This window comes from Antedon bifida, chromosome 2 (genome assembly GCF_963402885.1).
Source record: "Antedon bifida chromosome 2, ecAntBifi1.1, whole genome shotgun sequence".
In the NCBI taxonomy this organism is placed as follows: domain Eukaryota; kingdom Metazoa; phylum Echinodermata; class Crinoidea; order Comatulida; family Antedonidae; genus Antedon; species Antedon bifida.
This window is the reverse complement of record NC_136227.1, coordinates 33,189,116-33,208,342: the sequence shown is the minus strand read 5'-3', so window position 1 is coordinate 33,208,342 and position 19,227 is coordinate 33,189,116. Positions and strand designations below refer to the sequence as shown.

Sequence of the window (19,227 nt, the reverse complement as noted above, 5' to 3'; positions counted from 1 at the left end):
CCAAATTAAGATACCTATGTTTGAATGCTAGGAAGCTGGGATCTACCATTTATCACTCGGGTAATGGTTATGTTTATCTTTCTGTGACCTGTTTAATGAATAGATGGTAATTATTACAAAGTATGGAAATGCTCATACTATACTAGTTTATGTCATTTTAATTTCTTTGATTAAAAAATGTAATCAATAATTGTGGAAATTCAGTTTTAGTCATAATGGTTGACCCCCCTATATAATGGATGATGACAAGACTTGGGTTTCATGAACTTGGTATGAACCTATAAGTAGATAAACAGCTCGCTTAGGTACATATTAAAAATCACTGTTTGGTTGCAAAATTTGCACCAAGAGATTCATATGATTGACCTTGATGAATGACCATCTTCTCCAGCTTCCTCTTTGCAGCTGCTCTCTCCACTATCTTCTGGTCAATGGTGTTAATGGTCACTAACCTGTACACAATCACTGGCTTTTCTTGACCAATTCTGTGGCATCTATCTTGAGCTTGTAGATCTGACTGTGGATTCTATAATATAACTATAAATGCTACTTTACAATGTATTGAAAGTCACTACACTAAAACAAAGATTACACCACAAGCCTGTGACTAATTATTATAACATGGGTTCAAGGATGTGGCCAATCAGACGCGCTGAAATGAGTCACTAGTGCGCTCTTTATTTTTTCACTATCATGCACTAGTGCAAAAAGTGCGCAGCTGAAAAGTATATTGCACTCTGTGTGTAAATCGTATGGCAGATTATTGATCACGCTGTAATAAAATGTAGTAATTATTTATTTAACTTACCCAATCACTGTCATATATAATGACTGTGTCAGCTGTTGTCAAGTTGATGCCTAACCCACCAGCTCTTGTTGAAAGCAGAAAGATGAAATAATCAGGATCATTGCTAAAATTACTAATCTGGGAAAGAAAACAATCTTACAATATTTTGTAATCATTGAAAAACAAATTAACATGATGCATGGCTGCTATTATTATGAAAAAACAAAACAAAACATGGTCTGTGGCCTGCTACAAGTCCAACTGATATTATTGTATTAAAAAAGATAGGCATTACTTGGACGTGTAAAAATTAAGACAAACACATTTTCCAACTGAATTAAGTTTTCTCTTTACTCTGACGTATTCTGAAATATTTACATATTGTCTATCAGTAAAAACATTCTTGCACTCATTCTTAAAAAAAACTACAGAAACGTAATAATACAGCATGCAGTAGGCCTAGTGGCTGCTAAAATCTGAATGAATGAAATGTCTATATCAACTGGCCATTAATTGTGCATTCACTATAATTTACATTTACAAATTGGCAAAAACATAGTTGTTTTTTTACTGTGTATCCATGAGTGCTTACCTGTCAACAGCCATCTAGACGACAGTAGTTCTGTCTCTGTACATGGAGGTATGTAGGTCTACATGGTCGTGGTGGAGGTATTTAATAACTCCATTGTTTGTGTGTAGCAGGTGTAATCATCATCATCATAATAACATTTATTTCCTTCATAATAATAATACAAAATAAATAATACAATACAAGCAAAAGCTTGTGTTGGAAGTGCCTGAACAGAAACAAAAAGTAACTATAATCAAGTTAGTAAATAAATGGAATATAGGAATAAAGTAATTACCATAATGGAATATGAAAACAATAAAAACTGATACCTAGAATATAACTAATTATTAAATTACTTTTGTATTAAATATTGTTTAGTGTTAAAGACGAAGCTATGTTTGTTTGCAGAAGTTGTAATATTGTTAGGAAGTGAGTTCCATATCTTGGGTCCAGTAAATCTAATATTATGTTGAAGAAGTCTTTTTGTGTTTAGGAATATGAAGGTTATTGAGGATTCTTGTGGAATAGCCGTGAAATTCATAATTGGGAGAAAACATATCGCGTAAATGAGATGGAAGAAGAGCATTTTGGCTTTTGTAAATAAATAAACATTGTTGGAAAATATTAATATCTGTTAATTTTAATAATTTAAGAGAACGAAATAAAGGATCTGTACTAGTTCTAGGTGAAACATTCGAAATTTTTCGTATGATTTTCTTTTGTAGTATTTGAAGTTTATTTAAATTGGATGGGAATGTGTTACACCAAACGATATTGCAATATAAAAGATATGGCAAAATCCCGGCAAAACAAGGGAGCATGTTCACGTACATGTCATTGTCACGCACTGTCATCCTGCTGTGAGAAGATGAAGACAATTCTGATCAGACATTGAGGTCACCTACGTTAATTAGGCCTAGGCCTAGTAGTAGACTCTAAACTAGGCTAGTTAAAAGTAGAATTCATACTTCCCTCCTCCGACTCTCCAGAGTTGTTGTTTGTGGGCTAGGGGAGAAAGATGGGGTAACTCTATGTCTTCAGGTTTTAAAGTTACCAATGGCGTTAGACAGGGTGGTGTTATGTCTCCTCTGTTATATAATGTTTACATTGACAATTTAAACAGTATGCTTAGTGATTGTAATTTTGGTTGTGAGCTCAATAATACAAAGTTCAACAACTTAAGTTATGCAGATGACATGGTGTTACTTGCGCCCTCTTTAGATGCCCTCCAAAAGATGGTTAACATATGTGAGGATTTTGCTAATGACTTTTGATGTATTATATAATTCAAAAAAATCAATTTGCATGTGTTTTTGCCCTAGGAAAAGAAAACTGAATGGTAATTATGTTACTGTTCTATGTGGTAAAGAACTAAATTACGTTCAATCCACTACCTACCTTGGTTGTGTTATCAGCAATGATACTAGGGACGAACTGGATATTAAAAGGCAATATCGATCATTATGTATTAGAGGTAACTCTCTTTGTAGGAAATTTAGTAAATGCTCAACAGATGTTAAGATTACTTTGTTTAAGTCATACTGTATTAGTATGTATTGTGCGGCCTTATGGTGCGATTTTAATGTAAAAACTATAAAGTCATTACAGGTCTGTTATAATAACGCACTTAGAAAGATTTTAAGACGCCCAAGGAGCTGTAGTGCTAGTGCTATGTTTGTTGATAACCATGTTCCCTCCTTCTATGAGTACATTCGGAAATCAATTTTTTGTTTCAAAACAAAAATTGAAAAAAGCTGTAATACTTTAATTACATGTGTTTTTTCTCGTATTCTAAAAGATTCAAAGTTGCATAGAAAATGGACAGAACTTTTGTATATATAATCTCATGTATACTTTTACGTGTGTTAACTAGTATCAGTATAGCCATAATAATGTGTTGTTTTGTAAACTATAGTAATCAATAATATAATAATGTCTACAGTCTACATCCAATAAACCTCAAAACATAATCCACATATTTTAAGAGGCACTATATGTCAACAAATAATTATTAGTCCTCTCTCCATGACGGTTGTCACATAATGCTTTGTATTATTTTTTATTGTATTTATATGTTTCATATGGACAGTTTGTCTGAAATAAAGTTGAATTGAATTGAATTGAAAAGAGTGGTACATCAGGCCGGTACACCCTGCTGGCTGGCTGTGTGTGATAATTGTCACGTTAGTTAGGTGCCAGGCAGGCAACAGTAGGCCTAGCGTAATACCAAAACAGAAAAAAACTATAAACACCCAGCTCACCTAAGTTTTGTGGCTCTTAGAAGAACAGGCTACACCTTTTATATTATTCATAAAGGCCGCGCTGTGTGAATTGATACAAAACCATTAACCACTCTGCTCTCTACTCAGCGTTTTAAATAAAAAACCAAAGAGCGCCTTCAACGGACAATGAGACCGTACCAGTTTTTGAAAAATAATTTATTTATCAATTTAATTTTTATCACTATGTCGATATTAAAATATAACCAAATTCGTTTTTTTAAACCCAGAATTTAAATACAATACAACAACAATTGTTTTGTAATATTGTCGGCGCAGTGACATGTGATAATGCTGAGTCATCATATGATGACGGTACAAAGATGCCAGTTTTAACATAAAAACAATATAGCAAATATAGTGGGGAACCTAATGTTCCAAAAATCAGTTCCGTGAGATTTTAATGCTCAAGTTGAGTTCTTGGCAGTTTTGGAATCCAAGATGGCGGCCAAAATAGGGTCGGGAAAAATTGGCCCCCTGTTGAAATGAATTCTGCTAGTCCTAATGGGATAGATGTTTGGTTCTTTTATCTATTCCATACAATTGTGAGGTAAACAAAGAGGTGGATTCAGACATGAAACATGATCATTGATCCTCAGTAGTTTGTAATGCTCTGCTTCTTAAGCTCTGTCTACACTATCAAATTGTATGTAACAACAAATGTGATGTGCCCATAATAATGGACACGATGATGTCATATCACTACCATATTTGGGCACATCACCATTTTTTTGTTAAACTAGTTTGATAGTGTGGACAGAGCTTTAGGAAAATATTGATAAATAGAATATTTTATTGCACATTTATTCTTATAAACACTGTTGTAAACAAGTACATCAGAAACAATTAAGTTGAGAAATGTTAATCTATTATAAACAAGATGGCTATAAGACAATATTGTGCTTAACTTCCTTATGTTATGATAGGCCTCTATGCGTGATGTAATAATAATCTGAAGATCTGATCTTGGAATTTGTTTCATTTTTCTTTTAAATATTAGTTTTATTTCCTTCACCAAAAAGACAACATTCTGCCAGTTTAGATTTATAAGGAAAGAGGTCGGAAAAGAGATCGTTTTGATAACTTCCTTATAGCGTGCTAGTAACAAGAACCCATTGTGACGTATAACGAGAAGAAAAACAACTCAATACGATTACACAGCGAATACAATGTAGACTATGATACAGATTGCAATCATAGATCATATTTGACTTCAATAAAAACGTTAATATCAAAATAATACACTGTACAACTGCTACAAATCATGTGTTTAAAGGTCCTTCATTTACTGAAGTTTCTAAAAAACCTAATGTGACGACGTCAGTGCAGCCACTCTTTACTTCGCAAACTCGTCGTCACTCCTTATTCGGTGAAACACAAATTATGCATTGTTGATACATGTGCATCATCATCATCATCATCATCATCATCGTCATTATCATCATCATCATCATCATCATCACCATCATCGTCATCATCATTTTACAATGTAGTTTTTAAATCAAAATGTTAGAGAATCGAAAGTCATCATTTTTACCGAAAATATAGATGTTTTCAGCAAGAATGAGTACATCTTTGATCAATGTTTCCTGCTTTAAAATCTGCGTAGAATGTTGTAACAGTCAAAATGCAAGGTATGCCTACTGCAGCAAGCTGCACTCGACGACTACCTACAGTAGTCTGTCTGTTAGTCACTCATTCTAAAGATATACATATTTATGTTGATAGTGTACAAAAAGTTGTTGTATGCAATCAAAACCGTACATTGGTAGTTCATTTGACCTTTCACATGACGAAATGTTCAGAGGTTTCAGCATCCGCGCCTACACAGAGTGTGTCTGTTTAAGTTATAGCACTTTATAATAATATGTCAAATAAATAAAATTTGTTCCGTACATGTGTACTAAAAAAAACAAAACATAAATCATTAAATATGGTAAACTGTTATAATACGAAGTTTGAACTAACAAATCATGTGGGTTTTTTTTAGTGATTATTTAAACATCACGCCATGCATGAATGCACAAAGGAAGCGGTACTTCCTTTTTGATGAAATATTAAAATCAAGAACCTAGAATTCTTATATTATTGTGGTATCAGCTTCTACGGCCTACTCATGAAATAGCACTTGAAAACTTTGTCGTTTGTTCATTTCATGTCACTCATCATTGAACTCACACAAAATCCTTATAAGTAATATTTGACTCGGCGGCGAAAACAGAAAGCCGAACATGGAAGAACCATGGAGAAATCTTATTTCTCCATGGAAGAACCATTAACCCCAAAATCAGAAACCAACCCAGTTTTAGTGATAACAAAAAAAGACTATAACAATCATTTTAAGTGTGTGTTTTAATAAACTCAATGATAGGCACCAACTTTTTTCAAAAAGTCTATTATTATAGGTATTGATATTATTTAAATCGATATTCGATAAAACCATATCATTTCAGAAGGAAATTGTAAGTATTTTTCTAAAATAGTTTCTGTAGAATTTTGAGTGATTAAGACAGAAAGACCTGCGCCAGACTGTGGAACAGCTTTTGTGACGTCACGGCCAAAGTCAATAGCGACATGTGATCGTGATATTAAAGTTGACCTCAAAGAGAGTGGCGCGCAGTTGTTGCTACGAAATAAATATTGGAATATTGAAATGAATATTTATAGTTATTTTGCAATTTACACATTTGTATAAGTGTGTGTGGGTACAATGCATATCAGAAAAAGTAGTATTATCTGCAATCACAAGCTGCCCTTAATTTAATATTACAAGTTTTAGTTTTAGTAAGTACCATGTAATTGTATTGCTGTGTGTTTACTAATCTTTAATTGTAATTTGTAAAATATACTTTATTTCAGCTTTTGGCTGCCACTGTATTTTAATGCTTTCGCAAATAAAAGATACCATAAATATAATACATACTAAAATAATCTGCAGTTTTTAAATATTATTCAAAAAGAGTCTAGGTAATTTTCTAAAAATACTTTCTAGGGATTTTTGAATGGAATAATTATAGACTTCGTACGACGACGATATATTCGTGTACATTGTGTTTCAACAGAAAGACCGTTGGACCGTGGAATAGCTTTTGTGACGTCACGACCAAAGTCAATATAGCATACATATACGTGGATTATGAATAATAATTACACAGTAGTTGACGTCAAAGGGAGTGGCGCAGTTGCTGCTACAAATCGTCACATTTTACTGTATCGGTATATTGATAGTCCAAATACGAGATCCAGTTACAGTCTAGTCTTAAGCCAATTTGTAAGTTTACAATATTTCATTAATATAGTTCGGAACAATAATATGAGAATATAAGGCATAGTTGTGATGGTTATGCTTCCATGGTTATTTGAAGTAGAGTGTGGGTTGTGGTAATGTCTTGTTAATATCACTGAACGTACTATTCTGTGTGCCACACACTAATCGTCAACAAACAGCGAGTTTCTCTGAGTAACAAAAGAATGCCATCACAACAAACAATATATCATATTATAAGATAATTATAATACTTATGTATGTTTTTTATATTTAAGTACGGTCCTATACAAGGCTAACATTCAATCTCATTTTGCCAGTGATTGCCGAACCTGATCATAATCCTCGGGTTATTGCCGAACCTGATCATAATCCTCGGGTGATTGCCGAACCTGATCATAATCCTCGGGTGATTACCGAACCTGATCATAATCCTCGGGTGATTGCCGAACCTGATCATAATCCTCGGCTGATTACCGAACCTGATCAAAGGAATTAAATTGTGATTTCTGTAGTGTGTGCCTTTAATTGTGTTTGTTTTGGAGATACCTTGATATAATTAATACCTATAATACTGTACATAAGCGAGCATAGCGTAATAGTTGTAATCAATCAAACCATCTATTTTTTTTTATTGTGTTTTCACTCTTGAATATTATTTTGATTCCTACGCAATTTTATATAACACCTACATACATTCATGTCATTTGATTGGACGATTGTATCACATGGCGTGAAATAGTACGTACTATTTAACGATCGTGAAAAAGTACTTTTTTTTTCATTTTTCGCGTATATCCAATACAGCACCGTCTGTTCTGTGACGCGCACAACGAGATCAAAACAATGACAGTGGCAATGACAAGAATCTATTTCGATGTTCTATAACAAATACGGTAATGAATGTTTTTATATTCGTTCTATTTCATATTTAAAACTCAAGACGATGCTGCTAGGTATATGGTAAGTAACGTACGCCTATGAAAAACAAATGTACTGGTATAATGAACTGTGTGAAATCAATGACTTTTGACATTTTTGGTCCAACTGAATAAAACATAAAATGAGAGCATTATTTCTATAATACAATCAAATAATGGTCTATTATGCTTATTAATAATATTCTGAAAATGTGTACAATTTAAAAAGTATTTTTAAAACGGTAGAAAAAAAACCATTTCTATCGAAGTTGCTAAAATCAGTAAGAAAGTAAAATTTGACAAAATTAAATTTATTATTATTCTTTACAGATTCAAAATGGATGAAAATGTTGTAGAATTCCAAACATTTCTGAGTGAACTCAGTGAACACTATTCTGGTGTAAAGATGCGATGGCTGAGAATGCTTCTATTTGGTATTATACCCATTGGAACTCTTGATGAAAAATCAGCCCTAGTTTTATTTAATCAACTTACTGACCGTGGATGTATTTCCAAAACTGATGTTAAGCTGTTGTCGGACATTGCTGAAGTAACCACGATGGCCTCAGCAACAAAACGCATAGACAAATATAAGAACACTATCCAAAGTAGCGATACAGCGGGTGTAGGATTAACAGCCTATCGCAGAGCAATGTTTAATGTGCTAACTAACACTGACGCAGACGATTTGATGAAGGTTATTGGTTTCTACACACTGAGTGACTACAACTATAACAACATATGGGATGTTGTATATCACATTGAGAAAGCCGGACGCTTGAATTCACAAGACGACCGTGACACTTTTGCAAAGCTTATAAACCAACATGCACAAAGTTTTCTAAAAGGTAGATTGCCACATTATTTGCATAATACACTTACTTGAGATCATTTAAATAGAGCCTAATTAATTACGTAATTTTGAAATGTGCATTTAACGAATATTATTATAAAATGAATCTCGGTTGGGCCAACTTTTTCTCATTTTCACAGATTTACTCATCTTTATCGTTTCAAAATTAATTAATAATAATAAACAAAATAACACCCATGTTAAGTCTGAATAAAGGTGCATGTTATGAACATAAATATTCTGTTATGTTAGTTATATTTGAAAGAAACATAATTTATGTTGAATTAATGCTCCCAATAATTGAATTATTAAGATGTATAAAACATTCATTGTAAATTCAGGTTTTTTTACTTTCATTTATTAAATAGGTCAAGTGGCAACCAGTAGTAATGAAGAACAAGGAATGCCAAAAGAAGTTAAATCAGAAAAAGGTTAGTTACTAATAATGTACCGTATAATTTTGCTCTCAATCGGTAGTTTTTTAGGTAGAATAATAAGTATTGTTTTTTAATTTTTTTCCCTATTATTTGATTATTAAAATAGGTCAAGTGACGACCAGTAATAATGAAGAACAAGGAATGCCAATAGAAGTTAAATCAGAAACAGGTTAGTTACTAATAATGTACCGTATAATTTTGCTCTCAACCAATCGGTTGTTTTTTAGGTAGAATAATAATAATAATTGTTTTTTAATTATTTTTACTATTATTTGATTATTAAAATAGGTCAAGTGGCGACCAGTAGTAATAAAGAACAAGGAATGCGAAAAGGAGTTAAATCAGAAACAGGTTAGTTACTAATAATGTACCGTATAATTTTGCTCTCAATCGGTTTAGGTAGAATAAATATTTCTATTTTTTTTGTTCTTATTATTATTCTATTATTAAAACAGGGCAAGTGGCAACCAGTAGTAATGAAGAACAAGGAATTCGAAAAGATTGTAAATCAGAAACAGGTTTGTTGCTTTCAGAATAATATTTAAACAAAATCCTTTTGGATGTTTAATTCCAATCCTGACCACAATGTAGAACGATATAATAATTAGGAAGCTTCATTGTTTTAAAAACGAAATGTTGCTAAACATCATAAATAAGTAAGACTCATATTACACATATTATTATTCTTTGAGATCCAATAAGCTTAATTCTATTCCGCATTACAAAGTTTGTTTACTGAATACAAATAATAGGTCTACTAAAAAGTTAGATTTTCAGAGGACGTTTTATTAGTTCCGATAGATTAAAAATTGTGTTTGCCGCCCTCTATAATTCCACCTATACTACAATTCAATGAAACAAGGCCAACAGCCATTAAGTCGCGTGCTGCAATGCATAGTGATACCGGACCGACAGACAGACTGACAGACAGACCGATCGACCGACCAACCTACCAACTGACCGAAATTACTGAACATGTTTAAAAATGTTGAAATGTTTAAAAACATTTATATTTTTTTAATTTACACGTGCGTAGCCTGTCACTTTTGACGTGCTCGTATAACGTAATTTCGAGTTGAAGTATATCAAGAAAACAGAAATCGGGCAAAAAGAGTGCGCAATAACATTTAACGCGCAGTGCGCGCGCAACAATCTGCGCACTCATGGCAATTTTGTAAACGCTTAAAATTGCCTGAAACGTGCTCTTATTTCATCGAAAATAAATTTTGAAAATTTTAAGAGCGCGTACGCATGCGTTACATGCGCTACGCACGTAATTGTATTGCCATATGATGATTTATGCCCTGAAATTTATGAGTACCAAATTTTATTTAATTGTGATTCATGGTTGTGAAGATATGATTACAAACGTGATTTCGTTAAATCGTGCGTAGACCGCGTAATTTTTTATTGCGCACCGTGAAAACATAACCACATCGATTCCTGGCCATAAGGAATATACTGTGAAAAATTGACTTAGCTAGATTAAACTGATATCAAGATAAGGTCAGAAAGCGATAAAACGCATAGTGATACCGGACCGACAGACAGACAGACCGACAGACAGACCGACCGACCGACATAGTGAACTATAGAGTCGCGTCCACGCGACTAAAAACGAAAGTTGCAACAATAACTTCATTAACCATAAAGTGTCACTGTGATTAAAGTTTCTGATACTGGCGAAAAAATAAACAACAATAATATATACAAGGGAACATTTTAAAGTGAATACTTGGCCTCATACTACATTTCTGTAACAATCAAACATTCTTAAAGCATTAAAAACATGAGATGAGTAGTAATAATTTTTATTTTTAATTCATTTATATGTAATTTTACTTTCTATGGACCAGAGATTCCGAGATAAAAGATTGAATGAATAATAAAATCACATCGTCTTGCTCATTATAAAATCATAATTAATTTGAAAATAAAATGTCTTCATAAAACATTTAATGAGATTTTGTAATCAGATTCAAAAATAGTAATTCACCGTCAAATATATAACATTGTTTAAAGTTTTGTTCGGATTAATAATATATTATGTATGCCGCCCTCTATAATCCCTTTGATTTTCATGGATACAGCATTTATTAAGGCCTATAAATGCACAATGGAATTCAGTTTCAATCATAAACACCTTACACAACAAATAGCCTTTTAACCTAATAACATACATGCATGGTATTTAAAAAAGGTTTTTAATTAAATTAATTCGTACACGCGTGCAATATTTCAATTTTGAATAAAAGCAAATTTATCTACAATTTTAACTTTTCCTATTAAAATTCAATGTATAAACTATCACTTTGAACGCATTTTCTATTTCTGTTATTTGTTATTGCTTTCGTATTAATAACAAAAGTTGTACTGAGATGCCTGAAAAATCTTTAATTTGTTATTACTACACTGTAGGCCTACAACACGTTTTTATTTCACCTACAAAAAAATGAATATGCGTGTTACAACGCTAATGTCGTAAACAGTGAATCTAGAAAAATCAACTTTAGTAAAACTTCCAGCTAGTAGAAACACACACAGCTTATGTAGAACAGTCAACAGTTAATGGAGTAACGAAATTGCCTCACGCTAATGTAGTTTTACTATCGACAGCATAGAATTATTATATTTTTTTAAAAATTGAACCTTTGTTTAAAAAAAAGCGACCGCCTTGCTTTCTTCCTAAAAGTGGCCATCATCATCAATGATTGATATGGTGTTACCATAAGCGGTGGATTGCTCTAAATTTAACGATTTGCTGGCGACCACCAGTCGATTTAACAGAGTTTTATTTCTGATTGATAATAAATTATGTTTGTCGCCCTCTATATTATTTACTTTGTTTAGTACTTCGGCGCGGCTCCAGCACTACTTATTAAATTATAATACTAGAAATTGCAAGGCCCTTATTAGATAAAATAAATTTATTTTACTAAAATATTGTTTTTGCCATTTTTCTTCGTATCTAGACAAGATTGAAGAATATCTGCTTCAAAGACAAAGGAAATTGTGTAGCCAGGCCAGTAGATTTACACCAGCAACAATGCGTGATAGATACAAAGTTGACATTTCGCAGATGTTCACAGATTTGGAACTACTGAAAGAAGGTGACAAGAATGAAGGCTGCAAACCAACAACATTAATAGAAGTGATAGATGTTATCAGCTCCACACCTGGATGTAGAGCTCTTATTGATGGGGAGGGTGGGATAGGTAAAACTACCATATTAAGGCATTTATCATACAACTGGGCTACGGCTACTCAATCGATTAAAGCATTTAAAATTGTATTTCTTTTAAGTGTAAGGGATTTAGACAAAGATGATAAAGACATCATTGATTTAATTGTAAAGCAAATTGATATGACAGATTTTAATTTAGATACAGATCTCCCAAATGATCCACGGTTACTTAAGAAATTCATAAAGAAACATGACGATAAAGTTGTACTGCTACTAGATGGGTTAGACGAATTGAGATTTAATAATCCAAGCGTAATAAGTCTGTTCAAAAAGAACAACCTAGAAGAAAGTACCGTGATACTAACTTCACGATCAGAAAACATAGATGAATTCGTAAAAGAGAGTAACGTACATGTAAGAGTTAAGGGATTTAATGACGAGAGCATAGGAAAGTATATTGACAAACATTTTAAGTATTTTGAAAAACCAGAATTGGGAAAATCCCTTAGAAAGGAATTAGATATGTTCATAGGCGAAAGGTATTGGGAAATACGTAAACATGAAGACGTATATTCAATGTGCAAAAATCCAATGCTGCTTTTTTCAATCTGTTTGCTATGGGAAGACAGCCAAAGCCTTCCTAAATATAAAGCTGAACTTTTTAAAGAAATATTTCGTAGTATTTTAAATCAGTTCAACAAACAGGAACAATTCGCCAAGCTTTCTAAATTTGAAGACACACCAGCAAAATACGTAAATGCTATGATTTTGTTGGGAAAATGTATGTATGATAGCTTGAAAGTAAATCAACTTTCAATAAACATGAAAGATTTGAATGATAAACATACGACTAAAGATTTGGTTGATATGTCCGTGAAACTTGGATTTGTTTACGAAGAAGCACCGATTTTAAAATCGAATTTTGATAACATTTTTATGCCTCCTCACAAATTGATAGTAGAGTCATTGGTGGGATTTTACTTGTGCAAATTATGTGAAAGTGAAGGTATGGAGAATGAGTGCTCAGATGTACGAACATTACTTACACCATTGAATGATGATGAGTGGAAGGTGATACGAGAGAGTAAGCATTTATACATAGCGAGAGAGTTTGCAATTGGTTTCCTTGGTGATAAAGCTGGCGGTTTCCTCAAGCACTGGGTTACAAATAGTTTGTCAAAATATCGCTATCTGCTGAGAAATTTAAACTTGGTTAAAAAACAACATAAAGATGCTGTGGTTAATGAATTAATTAATTACATGACAAGCAAAGATTTAGAAATTAATAATCATTTGGATGATATATCTACCTCCATAAGAATGTTTATTGATTACATTAGTCCAGGTGTACAATGTGATGGGCATTTCATACGTTTAATTATGCAATTGTATCGTATGCAATATGGTGATGGTAGTGTCAATGCCTTTTGTAGTAAGATGGCATTGCAGCGAAAGGGAAGAGTTATTGCACACATTTTAGGCATTGACGATAAATGTGACGGTGTTGGGATTGGGAATCTATCACGTGATGTATTTAATGACTTTGTATCAGAATGTTCTCTCACACAAGTTAAATTAGCATTACGTCGTCTCATTATCTGTCGTAGTAAACTTCACAACATTGATGTTAATACATTTTCTTCATTACTCATTATGTGTCCTAAGCTGACGTGGCTTGGCATGTGGCGTTGCAATCTATCAGCTGACGACATTCGTCACGTGTCTGAAAAGTGTGCAATAAGAAATATTACATTTTCTCATCATCGTTAGTTTTCACTGATAACGTATGTTACTTCTACTATATAACAGACATATTTTTAAATCTCGCAGCAAGCAGGTGTCAATTTTTAATATCGCAAATAATTGCATTTCTAACATTAAATTTATATTCAATATAAAAACGACCTTTTATATATGAATTGTATAGTAGATTAAATCAATATGATAATCTAAAACATTATAAAATGTTTTTAAACATTTTATTTTGACATACTTACCTTCATCGACGGAGCGCGCGCGCGTACTTCCGCACGCGGCACACTAGCAACGCAAGTAATAATTATTAACAGCTGTAGCATGCAGCAGATAAACAAGAATGTTTGTTTCTTATTCATTATAATTTTTATAAGCTGTGCTGCCATATTAAATGAAAATGATTCTTTTATAATAATGCAATGTTTTTTACTTGATATATTGTATAGAATTGGTTGTGCGTGTTTTAAAGTAATTATGTGATAATATTATATTAAATGTAATTAATACAACTCTTTATAATTAGGTTGGATGGTTAAATACTAAAAGTAAAGTGGTACAACTTGAAACTATAAAACATAACATGAACATAATGATGAAACGTAATTTGTTATCAAAAGCAGTTTTATTAAATGAAAACGTAATTAGAAATTAATTTAACAAATAAACAAATTATGAGATGTCTTTGGCACAGTAACAACAACATAACAAAGTTGTAGTAGAATTTGTAAAACTAAAAATGACAAAAATCAAACAATGAAGACATTATATAATATAGTTTGATATCAATGATTAGTTTCATTGGTGTGTTTTGAAATATATTTTTTGATGTAGACTTATTTTTTATGTTATGATGTAGAAATAGTGAAATATAATTCTGTATAAAATAAATTTAAGGGTGAAAATATATAGATTGGAATAATTAAAAGTTCTACTTAATGTTCAGGTATATTTGTGTACAGTCTTTGATTTTCTTTATGTTGTAAGAGTAATAACACTTGGTGTTAACAATAGTTTAAATCTGAACACTGTGCTGACTTGTAATAACACTTGGTGTTAACAATAGTTTAAACCTGAACACTGTGCTGACTTGTAATAACACTTGGTGTTAACAATAGTTTAAACCTGAACACTGTGCTGACTTGTAATAACACTTGGTGTTAACAATAGTTTAAACCTGAACACTGTGCTGACTTGTAATAACACTTGGTGGTAATAATAGTTTAAACCTGAACACTGTGCTGACTTGTAATAACACTTGGTGTTAACAATAGTTTAAACCTGAACACAGTGCTGACTTGTAATAACACTTGGTGTTAACAATAGTTTAAACCTGAACACTGTGCTGACTTGTAAATAACACTTGGTGTTAATAATAGTTTAAACCTGAACACTGTGCTGACTTGTAATAACACTTGGTGTTAACAATAGTTTAAACCTGAACACTGTACTGTGCAGAAAACAACAGTAACTACTTGCATAGAAATAAATGTCATAAATACCATTAACAATCCCAGATTTCAATTTGTGCAATATTGGGTATACAGTATGTGAACTCAGTACTGAGATCCTTAACTCCATGACATTCTCATCGCAGGATTCCAGAACCTTAAACACTTCATTCTCCTTTACTGGTTTCAATTTTTTCCCGCGTTATTCTCAACAAGGTCGCTGCGATCCAATAGGAGCTCAAGATCTGCGTCGCTGATGACTTGTTCTTCACAGTTTTTGATAATGCCAGAGTGATCAGTAGTAGTTCCATGGGATCCATCACAGCTTTTTACTGTAGAAGTCTATAAAACAATATGATTAATTTAACATATTTATTCGAATTGTTCAGGAGGGTTTTTAGGGAGGTGTGAAAGACAAAACTGACCTTGATGAATGACCATCTTCTCCAGCTTCCTCTTTGCAGCTGCTCTCTCCACTATCTTCTGGTCAATGGTGTTAATGGTCACTAACCTGTAGACAATCACTGGCTTTTCTTGACCAATTCTGTGGCATCTATCTTGGGCTTGTAGATCTGACTGTGGATTCTACAACTATATAAATGCTACTTTACAATGTATTGAAAGTCACTACACTAAATCAAACATTACACCACAAGCTTGTGACTAATTATTATAACATAGGTTCCAGGATGTAGCCAATCAGACGCGATGAATGACCATCTTCTCCAGCTTCCTCTTTGCAGCTGCTCTCTCCACTATCTTCTGGTCACATTACAATTTGTTTTGTTTTTTGGGCCTATTTAATTTTAGTGCGTCGGGCTCTTATCAGTTGATCTCAATCTGCTCCCTAACACAGTGGTGTTTAATGAACCATGTTGGGTCGTTTCACTTTACTAGGAGGTAACTTTCAGACAGTTAACAAAAGTTTTTAATAAAAGAAAACAAAACAATACATAGGTACAAAAGAACAATGTTAGAGTTCTAAGAACTATTTATTAGGAGACTACTCCCCTTAAAATAACTATGGTACATTAACAATAAGTATTGTGTAGAAAAAAAAGCCCAAAAGGGCGGAGGCTGATACAGAAGGTAATAATAGAATATCATACTGAACTACGCCCAATAGGTAATCTGTTCCATAGGCATAGTGCATACACTTAATCTGTTAAATATATTATATTTAAATTATCGTTTTGATTTAGCTTTTCGCTTTTTTATTTGTATCTCCATTGAGATCCAGCCACTGATACCCACAGCATTGTCATTTTTTTCAGTAATTTGCCTTTGGATTTATATTTAAATTATTTCTATTTGTGTAGCAATCTTCAAATATTGCACAAATAAAAGTAATAATAATTTTAGTAGAACCAATGGTATACCAACTCCCTGTGTATACAATTCATTGAAAAATCACCAAAACAAATTTAAAGTGCAGTATAACGGTATATGTAGATGCTAACTAGTACAATATGAATATATTATATATTACATAGAGATACTAATAATATAATATTAATTTGACATTAGAAAACAGAAATGGAAACCATATAGGTCAAATTCAACGTTTTGTGCTACAATCCTTTTCCTATTAGTAAAATGGACGAGTCCGCCAATACGGCAAAACCACGCTGGTGGTTTTCAAATAAACCAAGTGTTTTAAAACTACTTATATAAAAAATCCTGTTCCTTTATCTTAAATACATTTACATATTACAAATAAGGGATAATAACTCTTAACTTTCGTGAAAAAATAAAGCGTTTTGGATAAGTAGTTTTTCAGCAACTGTAATTTTAGTTTTAACGTTACGTTCTGACTGCTCATAAAAGGTTGGACGACTTCGAAAATTTTCGCCTATCCTTTAACACTAGCTGGTCACTGACAAACCAAAACACTGCTTCAAAAAAGGGGCTGTGCCGACGAAGTATCTGAACCAATCACATTTTACTTTAGGTCATTAGAAAGCTTGATTGATTAGCTTTTGCATGGTGGAACAGCCAATATCATTGGATAACTAGGTCAAACGTTATGAATGTTGGCAAAATTGGCAAAACAAGACTATTCTTTAACACAGGGCAATTTTCAAATCGTCTAACTTTAAAAATCAATGCCGACGACGTTTTAAGTTCTTTTAAATTAAAAATAACATGACATCGTAGGTACTTAATTAGGCATTACAATGTCGAAACAGCCATAAAAATCGGTCAATTAATAACAAAGTTACATTGAAAAAACCTTTTAAAAATAGCTGTTTTTCGGTGATTTCGTGCCGTTTAGCGGAAATCGCCCGGATTTTTGGGTACATAAAACAAATTGTAATGATGGTGTTAATGGTCACTAACCTGTAGACAATCACTGGCTTTTCTTGACCAATTCTGTGGCATCTATCTTGGGCTTGTAGATCTGACTGTGGATTCTACAACTATATACATGCTACTTTACAATGTATTGAAAGTCACTACACTAAATCAAACATTACGACTGCTGGCTGCCTGTGTGTGGTGGAGGCCTATCTATAGTATAGAATAGGGATAACAATTGATGTGTTCATAATTATTTGTCACGTTAGTTAGGTGCCATGCAGGCGCCAGTAGAAGAAACTACAACAGGCCTAGGCCTAGGCCTACACCTTTTTATTTTTCATAAAGGCCGCGCTGTGTGAATTGATACCAAACCATAAACCACCTGCTGCTCTACTCGTTTTAAATAGAAACCAAAGAGCGCCTTCAACGGACAACATGACACCGTACCAGTTTTTTAAAAATAATTTATTTTACCAATTTAATTTTTCATCACTATTTCGATATCAAAATATAACTCAATTCGTTTATTTTTTTCGTACCCAGCATTTAAATACAATACAACAACAATTATTTTGTAATATTGCCGGCGCAGTGACGATGTGATAATGCTGAGTCATCATCATGATGACGGTAAAAATGCCAGTTTTAGCATAAAAAAACACTAGGCCTATAGCAAATATGTAAAAGGTATAAGATGATGAATGCCGACTGGACAAAGAAAGACAATGGAAGAATATGAGAATTGTTTGAGTTTGCTTGGCGAAATCAAATGTATATAAAGTTTGCAGTACCCAACGTACGCGTATATTAGTTCTGAAATGAATGAATTGTTGGGTTTCTCGACGTTTCAATCATTAATTTACTTTGATCATCCTGTTTGTGAGAATCAGAAAACAAACTCCTCACTCTTAAGCAGGAGGTCGGATCATAATTATCTATGAACATCAAAGCATAATTGATCGAAACGTTGAGAAACTCACGTCATTTTCAGAACCAAATAGGTTACCGTACGTTTTATTTAAAAATTCTATTATGTATATTGATCTTGACATTTAAATCGAGGATTCTGTGTGTTTTTCTAAAAATAGTTTAGTGTAATTTTGAGTGAATAAGTATAGACTTAGTAGTAACCCTATTGTGCTTCTACAGAAAGACCTGCACTAAACTGTGAAACAGCTTTTGTGACGTCACGGCCAAAGTCAATAGCGGCATGTGATCGTGATATTAAAGTTGACTTAAAGTGTGCAGTTGCTTCCAAATGAATATTTTTTAATAATTGATAGTTCTTTTGCAATTTATATTTGTATAAGTGTGTTTGGATACAATCATCAATATACCTACTGTACCAGAAAAAATATTATCTGCAATCACAAATTGCAATTTTAACATTACAATAAGTCGGATACATTTTTGTTTGTTTGTTTTAT

The 19,227-nt window shown here is 32.7% G+C and overlaps 3 protein-coding genes across 3 annotated transcripts; 1 reads left to right on the top strand and 2 right to left on the bottom strand.

Annotated features, from left to right (window-relative positions):
* Positions 1-319: 319 nt before the first annotated feature.
* On the bottom strand, positions 320-1,393 carry LOC144834642 (lymphocyte-specific helicase-like). Its single transcript, XM_078689524.1, has 4 exons — positions 1,380-1,393; positions 1,109-1,172; positions 809-925; positions 320-526 (listed from the first exon to the last, which is right to left on the bottom strand). The coding sequence occupies exons 1-4, from the start codon at positions 1,391-1,393 to the stop codon at positions 320-322; spliced, it is 402 nt and encodes a 133-aa protein (XP_078545650.1).
* A 6,337-nt stretch (positions 1,394-7,730) lies between these two features.
* LOC144834641 (uncharacterized) lies at positions 7,731-9,286 on the top strand. The gene is made up of 4 exons (XM_078689523.1): positions 7,731-7,798; positions 8,153-8,670; positions 9,044-9,106; positions 9,219-9,286. Exons 2-4 carry the CDS (start codon positions 8,160-8,162, stop codon positions 9,284-9,286), a joined length of 642 nt encoding a protein of 213 aa, XP_078545649.1. The 5' UTR covers positions 7,731-7,798; positions 8,153-8,159.
* Positions 9,287-15,685: 6,399 nt separating this feature from the next.
* LOC144835639 (lymphocyte-specific helicase-like) lies at positions 15,686-17,881 on the bottom strand. Its single transcript, XM_078690715.1, has 3 exons — positions 17,840-17,881; positions 15,925-16,084; positions 15,686-15,831 (listed from the first exon to the last, which is right to left on the bottom strand). Exons 1-3 carry the CDS (start codon positions 17,879-17,881, stop codon positions 15,686-15,688), a joined length of 348 nt encoding a protein of 115 aa, XP_078546841.1.
* Between the last annotated feature and the right edge of the window lie 1,346 nt (positions 17,882-19,227).

Coding starts and splice junctions, on each gene's coding strand:
- LOC144834642 (XM_078689524.1), bottom strand. Junction 926..1,108: donor TTAATTCAGTTGGAAAATGT/GTTTGTCTTAAT, acceptor TTTCTTTCCCAG/ATTAGTAATTTTAGCAATGA. Junction 527..808: donor TTATATATGACAGTGATTGG/GTAAGTTAAATA, acceptor GTTATATTATAG/AATCCACAGTCAGATCTACA.
- LOC144834641 (XM_078689523.1), top strand. CDS start 8,160: ATGGATGAAAATGTTGTAGAATTCCAAACATTTCTGAGTGAACTCAGT. Junction 8,671..9,043: donor TGCACAAAGTTTTCTAAAAG/GTAGATTGCCAC, acceptor TTTATTAAATAG/GTCAAGTGGCAACCAGTAGT. Junction 9,107..9,218: donor AGAAGTTAAATCAGAAAAAG/GTTAGTTACTAA, acceptor TTATTAAAATAG/GTCAAGTGACGACCAGTAAT.
- LOC144835639 (XM_078690715.1), bottom strand. CDS start 17,881: ATGCCACAGAATTGGTCAAGAAAAGCCAGTGATTGTCTACAG. Junction 16,085..17,839: donor AAGCCAGTGATTGTCTACAG/GTTAGTGACCAT, acceptor ATATAGTTGTAG/AATCCACAGTCAGATCTACA. Junction 15,832..15,924: donor GAAGATGGTCATTCATCAAG/GTCAGTTTTGTC, acceptor AGACTTCTACAG/TAAAAAGCTGTGATGGATCC.